Here is an 8,187-nt window from a genome sequence, read left to right on the forward strand (position 1 = left end):
TAACAACTCCCTTGAGGCACTCCACAACCGATTTCCCTCTCATCAGAACAACTACCATTGAAATACACTTGTTTTCTGTTTGTTAAGTAACTCTTAAACCATGTTATTGCTGCATGTGAGAAACCATAACATTCCAACTTTTTAATTAATAATTCACGATCAATAATATCAAAAGCTGCTGTGAAATCTAAAAAAGCTGCTCCAACTAATTTCCTTTCTTCTATATTCATCAGCCAATTATCATTGTCATTTGAGTTAGGGCCGTAGCTGTGGAGTACCCTGCCCTATATGCATGTTGATATTCTGTGTTTAAATCATTCAAAGAAAAATAACATTTGATTTGATCACAAACAACAGTTTCCATGATTTTGCTCAAGACAGGCAGCAAACTTATAAGGCGACTATTTGGTCCAGAAAATGACTGTTTTGCTTTCTTTGGCAGTGGTGTTATTTTTGCTCTTTTCCATTCTTGTGGACACAACTTTTTTATTAAGCTTTGATTAATAATATGACAAATAACCGGGGCAATCAAATCTGCCACCATTTTCAGCAGTCTACCGTCTAATCCATCTATACCCGGTGGCTTGTCTTTACAATTTAACAATATTTTTTCTATATAACTAACATTTACAGCATCAAAATTAAATGTACAATTTTTACCTGACATGATTTTTTCCTTTATTAATGAATATTATGATTCATTATCCATTTGTTTAAAGTTGTTTCTTAAATCATTAATTTTTTTAATGAAGTAATTATTCAAATGGTTCGCTATCTCCTTTGGTTTAGTAAGAAAAATACCTTCCGTCTCCAAGAATGAGTAGTTCTTTGACTTCTTCCCATGAGATTGTTGAGTGTACTCCATATTTTCCTGCGGTCATTCTTTTTTATCTATCCTTTCTTCATGATGATTTCTTTATTTTTATTTAATTTGCTCACAAAATTCCTTAATTTATAGTACACTTGCCAGTCTGATTTAATTTTAGATGCATTTGCTGTTAGTTTAGCTTGATTTCGTTCCAACATATATATGTATTCTATTAACTCATTATCAAGCCATGGTGTACTAATACTTCTGACGGTAAACTTCTTTATTGGCGCTTGTTTTTCCACCACTTTCATGAAAACATCATTGAACTTCATCAGTGTTGATTCTGGATTGGTATCCATTAAAACATGTGTCCAGCAGAGGCCACTCACCTCCTCTCTAAATTTAAGCTGATCAAAATTCTTGTATGATCTTTTCATGATTACCTTAGCACCCGGCTTTGGCATTTTAGTTCTAGCAAGAGCCAGTACATTGTGATCACTACAACCAACAGTTACTGATACAACTTTTGAACATAATTCAGCTACATTTGTAAAAATATGATCAATACAACACTTCACTGGTTTCTTTTAGATCAAAAAAAATGTTTTAGGTTCATTACCTGACATGTTTCGGCGGTTTCTTCCGCCTTCATCAGAGTGTCACAGATGTGATAGTGACGCGTCTTTATCAGCTGATGGATGAAGGCGTGGCTCACCTGTCAGATTTTTTATGGAAGATCTGGAACAAAAGGCACTCTTAACAGCGCCGGACACATACAAACCCACGCTATGGAGACGCTACGTCGACGACATTCTGGAAAAAACAAAAACAGGACATACACAACACCTCACAGACCATCTCAACACCATAGACATCACCGGTAACATTAAATTCACCCATGAAGAAGAAACAGACCGATCCATAGCCTTTCTAGACATCAACATATACCACACAGACAACGGAGACATAAAAATAAAAGTACACAGAAAACCCACACACACACCTAAACCTAAAACAATTTGATATAAAAAAAACAGTGCAGTGATTTAAAAAAAAAAAAGGAAAAACAAGATGAACTTAGTACAATTATGATCGATACAAGTTGATGTTTGCGTCCCATCACTTCTCATCGTTATTATAGTTGGTTTATTCACTACCTGTGTGAGTCCACACGCACTTGCCATAGCCTGAAGCTTATTTCTCTTCTTATTTCTGGAAGTTTGTACCGCAATCGGCGGCAACTCTGGAAGTTCGTACCGCAATCGGCGGCATTCGGAAGGCGGGGCTGTGCGCAGCGGCAAGAGCCATCACGCGCCACAGCAGTGTGGGTGGAGCCAGGGACGATCGCGGGTCCGGCGCAGAAGGCTTGGATGTCTGCTGATGTCCGCGGGTCCTGCGACCCTGGGGTGGAGCCTGATGGCGGCCGTGAGTCTGATGACGCCGGAAGGCACTCAAATGGCGGCCGCGGGTCCGGCGTCGCCGGAACAAAGTCCGATGGTGGCCACGGGTCCGGCGTTGCGGCAGCAGAGTCCCAACGCTGCCGCGAAGCCCATGGCGCTGGAACATGCACGGATTGGCGGTCGTGGATTGGGCATGGCAGCAGGATCTGATGGAGGAGGGGGGTGCAAGCGCTGGTCGTTGTAGTGGTCGGATCATTCTGTCACGGATCGGAGTGGAAATGGAGCAGGACGACCAAGTGCAGCTTGGACCAGGGTTTATTCAAGAACGCAAACTAACAGACTCGGCAACTGACATGACTTAACAAAACCTAACAACGAGACTGACCAAAAAGACGTGAAACAAAAAGACAGGGTGACATTACCAATGACAGAGACCAAAAATACATCATGACATGAATACACAACAATGATCCGACCGGGAGTGAGGGGCAGACAGGACTTATATACACGACAGGTCACAAGAGGCAGGTGGGAATAATCAAACTCATCATGGGCACACAGGAAGGGAGGGGCGAGCACACAGACAGAAACCAAGACAACCGACACAGTGGAACAGCTGGGGCTAAGGCGTGACAAAAAGTGCCCCCTTGCAATGTCGTTTTTATTTGTTTTTAACTCTAAGTGATTCAAATCTTTGACTTATTCTTACATGTAACCACCTTGTATAGTCTAATGTCCTAATCGATCAATAATGCCTCCTAAATGTAACATCTGCAATCACAATTTAATTTTATCCAATTCTACAATGTATGTTCTCTCTTACTCTCACATTTTATATGAGGGCTGGGCACTCTCCTCGTTGGACCAGTTTCTGCCCACAACCCTCAGATTATTCTATAATTTCAAATTTTTATATTTAACAATGCTAATCTGATAAACCATTTTCTAGCACACCGTTTTCATGCACAATTTTAGCCCAATTCCATCATTTATAATGAACTGATACACAAAGACAAACATAGATAACACACGGGCCCATAACATAGACATGACCATTTTCCCAGCTGATGACAAGGGGGGGGGGGGACAGTTGACGTGCGGAGAGCCTCGTTACCACCACGTACAATGCAACACCCCACCTCTGTACAAAATATGCATTTGTGCCCACCTGACCGTTTGGTCCAAACTTTTGAGCCGCACCCTTTTGAAAACAAAAATGGTTAGTTTAACCCCACCGCACAATGGGATACAACCTTCATGCTAGTTATATGTATACATTCATTATCAAATTCTTGTTAAGCCATTTTTCTGACTCCAACTCACATGCAAAATAAAAAGAAATCAACAATTTTATACAAATCAACTTATTGTTCTTCATGAACCACAAATCATCACTTCCACCCCATGAACAGCAGCACCACAACTAATCACTCACTTCCCCAGCTGTGTCGCTGTCCCATCTGACAGCCAAGTCCCTAAGCGTCTACTACTGAGGCCACTCCGGCATCCGTCCTGCTATATCATCGACGCCTTCACCAGTTTTTTTTTTTTTTTTTTTTTTTTTTTACAAGTCCCCGACTCGTATCGGTGGCCTGGCCGATCCAATTGACCCTGACCTTAGGCAACCGTACAAAGTCCCTAAGCGTCTACTACTGAGGCCACTCCAGCATCCGTCCTGCTATATCAGCGACGCCTTCACCTGTTTTTTTTTTTTTTTTTTTTCACGAGTCCTCGACTCGTATCGGTGGCCTGGCCGATCCAATCGACCCTGACCTTAGGCGACAGCGCGCACAGTCCCCAAGCGTCTACTATTGAGGCCACTCTGGTGCCCATATGCTAGCCATTGGCATCCCACAAGTTCCCTACGGTGTGAGCGCCCTTCGTTGATCAGACGAAGTCCTCACCACCTTTCTCTTTCTTTCTTTTTCCACAAATCACTTTTACCAAGATCCACACAAGCCTAAATATCTATACAACAACCCTTCCTGAACACAGAGCTGAAATTATTAATTTTGTATTCCGCTTTCACTCCACAACACTGCTGAACTGGGAGAGAGAAAAAGAGTCCCCCTTACCTTTTGTGGTGATCAGACTGCAATATTGTTGAGCAAGAGCGGAGAAGGAAGAATCCTTTCTTGGAGCATGCACTCTTCCCTCTGTAGAAATCACTTCGGATGGTCACCATTTCTTGGATTTTGTCCACAATTTAGGGAGCGCGCCATCTGCGCCTCACGGCAAAAGCCATTGCCAATCACCTGTTATCCAATTTACTCACTGCGTGCTCGTTTGATTTCTTCAGATTTAGAAAAATGCTAAGACACTGAAGCAGAAATTAGACTTACACAGGTTGGTTGAGTTCAATCACAATTCTTGTTCAGAAAGCTCTGTTTTCAGGAGAGTACAATACAGCGCTGGGGCTTTTTGGCGACAATGCTTAAGAGCAGAAAGTCTCCGTTCAAAAACAGGCCACGTTCAAGGTTCTTTGGTCACCTTATATTCAGTTGCACATGCCAGTGTGGGCCGTGTTTGATGGGTGATGAGTCTTTGGGGCGGAGCAAGTTCGCAGGAGAGTCTAATTCCATGGGAGTGGGTGCTGGTTCGGTGAGAGCTGGTTCCTTGGGGTTGGGTGCTGATTATGGGCGATTCGATGTGTGTGGGCTGCTGTTTCCGTTTCCGTCTTTCAGCCACGACGATCATCTTTGGCTGGGCTGTCTCCCTCTGGCACCTGCTGGTTTTATCTCCAAGTGACCTTCCTGTAAACATTCTCCTCCATTCTTGCACATACACTGTTCCACCTCATCCATTCATCATTCTTTCAATTTTGTTATTTTGTACGGAATTATGTGAGCTTTTGGCTGTGACATCATCTACGTATTTATTAATGTTCCCTGACTATGCAAAGTTTGTACTCACCACTTACCATGTTTTTGTTTGTTCTTTTGATCTCCATGTACTTGCTTACGTCATCATATTCTTAGTTTAATCATGCTTTTAACCATATATTTTCTTTGTTAGGAAAAATATTTCCCTCTGTCCAGAACGTTCAGTAGTAATCGAAAACTGGCGTCTAGCATTAGTCAAAACATAAGATACAATCAAGTACTGAACATTTTTAGATGACTTTGGCAGTGTCTGTGATTTAGAAAATCATCAGGCATGCATTAAACAGTTCCTTAAGGGTCATTAAGCTATTCAGGCAATACATCAAAAAACATTTGTTATTTCAAACATTCTCCTCCAATCTTGGACATAGACTATCGTACCTCATTCTTCCAATTGTCATCTTGTGCGAATTTATGTTAGCTTTTGGCTGTGACATCATTAATCTATTGCTCTTACCTGACTATGTAAAGTTTGTGCTTTTGATACTTCATGTCTTTGCTTACGTCATTATATTCTTAGTTTAATCATGTTTCCAACCGTATCTTTTCTTTGTTAGGCCAAAATATTTCCCTCTGTGCAGAACGTTCAGTAGTAATCAAAAACTGGCGTCTAGCATTAGTCAAAACACAAGATACAATCAAGTACTGAACGGTCAAGACGACTCTGGCTGTGTCCATGATTCAGAGAAAAAACATCAGGCATGCATTCCACAGTTCCTTAAGTGTCATTAAGCTATTTAGGCAATATATCAAAAGTCATTTGTTATTTCAAAGTCCTCAGAAATATATATATCAGATCATAAAGTTATAAAAACCTTTCTCATCACCACTTATCAAAAATGTCTAGTTATGTCTTCTTTATTGATTTGGTGTGTAGGTATAATTATATGCTTAAAATGTTTCTTTTATTTATTTAATATGTGAATATACTTGTCTGCTTATGTACTTTATTCAATGAGGTTTGAGCATATCTGTTTTTGTAGCTAGGCAGGACTTTTTGTATTTCGACCCCATTCCTTCAACAGTTAAATTCCGCTAACTTAAAGGTTAGTTAAATTCCACGGGAGGGCGGACTCCTCTGTTTCTCTAATAAAAGTACAGGTAATTGAGAGCAGTTAAATTCCGCAGGGGCGTTGTGGAGCCCCCTAACTTACAAGTTAGTTAAATTCCGCAGGAGGGCGGACTCCTCTGCTTGCCTGAAAGTTGACTAAAAGTGTGTGTTGTGTGCATGTGTATGGTTTGATTGAGAGTGATCAAATTAGAGCTCTCCTCTATATAAAAACACAGGATTGTAAACAGTGGCTTTGTGTGGACGCAGAGGCAAAAACTCTCCGCTCCCCCTGGGGAGGTGAAAGGAGACTTACCACACATCGAACATTTAACCACTGTCCTGTGAATAAAGTTGGCTTTTAGGACACTGTAGGTGCCATTCGAATTGCCAACTCCGAAATTTAGAAAAATAAACCATGGGAAAATCAAATAGTAAGCAAAATTCCCTACCCCGACATGAATTAAAATGCAAGGATTGGAAATTAATGGAGTGGGTCAACCCTGAAAATGTAAAATATCTTGACAAATGGATAACCGATTACAACTTTGATGGTCAGTTGAGCTCAAATTCGTTGAATAACCTCAAACAATCAATTAATGCCAAATGTGGCGCAAGCGCAAATAAAGAGAACAAAGACGGGTATCATTTAATAGTAAAATGGGAATTGGAAGCTGAGAAAAGAAAATGTGGACAAATAAGAGAAAAATTGAAAGATAAGGGAAGAGAAGAAAAAGCTAAAAAGAACTTGTTGTTGCATAGGCAGGCAGATGATGAAACAACATCAGGACGGTCTCGCTTGAGAGCCGTGGCTGAGAGTGTGAAGAAGGAAGTTGAGGATGATGATCAAATTACAAGGAACGATGTTGTGGCACGCCAAAGCGAACCATCCTTTCCGGCTTTGTACCCCAAATTGCCAAGCACAGACGATCCTCCAAAATATTGTGATTCTGCTCATGGCATGATGACGCGGAGCCATGTGAAGTTAGAGACTTCCGCTCACTCGGCCCCCGCGGCAAGCTGCAGCTCAAGCAAAATAGGAGCAGCAGTAGCTGACGCCTACCCAATGATTCAATTGGCAAATCCTCATGATGATGGAGGACCCACAATTTTAGTATATAGAACATGGACACAAGCTGATGTAAAATCAGCAACAGAGGGAATAGCATTGCCTTCTGAAGACATTGAGCAATACTGCACTGACATGATACAACTCATTGCTTCCTATAATTTGAGAGGTGATGAGGTGCAGCAGGTTTTTATGGCAACCTTAACAAAAGAGTGGGCTAGCGTTAAGGGCGACTGGAATCCTTTTGATCTCCATGGCCGCCCTTTGGAATATAATGGGTTGCCATTGCAAACTCAAATTGACCAACTATTGGGTAGGATAAGAATAAAATTTCAACGTAGAGCAAATTATACAGATATTGGCCGAACCAAACAAAAAAAAGATGAGCTGTTTGAAGATTTTAGACACAGACTGGAAAAGGTGTTTTAAAGCCAATAGCGGCTTGGAGCCTGGAACTGATGTCTATAACCAACAGCTCAAAAATGCTCTACATGCAAATTCACGACCAGCCATCCAGAGCTGGGTTGCTAAACATATGATCACTTTCCCAACATCTACATTGCAGCAGTTTATTGATCATGCTATACACGCTGAGAAAGTTGTCAATTTGAAAAAAGGAGAAGAAAAATGGAAAATGGGCATCATCTTTCTTGTTAAAGATGGTTCGTCTGACGTGTTCTATCAAAATAGAAACTTCGAACCACGCCAGGTGGGCGTGGTTTTAGGGCGGGCGCGGTCGCGGAGGCTTCCGTGGCAAAGGCAGAGGAGGGTGTAATCGTGGTTCTTTTGATTATGAGCCAAAAAGCCAGCCTGCCCCAGGTCAGTCTAAACAATATGGCAACCAACCTCCTATTTGTTGGTCATGTGGCAAAGAAGGCCATATAGCAAAAAACTGTCCGAATTACCGTAAGGGTCAGGTTAATCCTCCCTTATGACTAACCGGCGGTCAACAAAACATTGAAAAAACTGTCCTGACA

General features: G+C 41.5%; 1 protein-coding gene and 1 long non-coding RNA gene across 2 annotated transcripts in view; both read right to left on the minus strand.

Moving 5' to 3' along the window:
• LOC125979868 (uncharacterized) overlaps positions 1 to 3,167 on the minus strand; it is a 54,235-nt gene extending 51,068 nt beyond the window's left edge. Inside the window, exon 1 of the long non-coding RNA XR_007485473.2 lies at positions 1,431 to 3,167. This is a non-coding gene — a long non-coding RNA (uncharacterized lncRNA). The remainder of the gene's footprint in view (positions 1 to 1,430) is intronic.
• dpm2 (dolichyl-phosphate mannosyltransferase subunit 2, regulatory) overlaps positions 1 to 3,518 on the minus strand; it is a 258,461-nt gene extending 254,943 nt beyond the window's left edge. The window contains exon 1 of the mRNA XM_068652832.1: positions 3,513 to 3,518. Within this exon, the coding sequence (XP_068508933.1) occupies positions 3,513 to 3,515 (3 nt within the window). The 5' untranslated portion in view covers positions 3,516 to 3,518. The remainder of the gene's footprint in view (positions 1 to 3,512) is intronic.
• Positions 3,519 to 8,187: the final 4,669 nt, after the last annotated feature.

This window comes from Syngnathus scovelli, chromosome 13 (genome assembly GCF_024217435.2).
Source record: "Syngnathus scovelli strain Florida chromosome 13, RoL_Ssco_1.2, whole genome shotgun sequence".
In the NCBI taxonomy this organism is placed as follows: domain Eukaryota; kingdom Metazoa; phylum Chordata; class Actinopteri; order Syngnathiformes; family Syngnathidae; genus Syngnathus; species Syngnathus scovelli.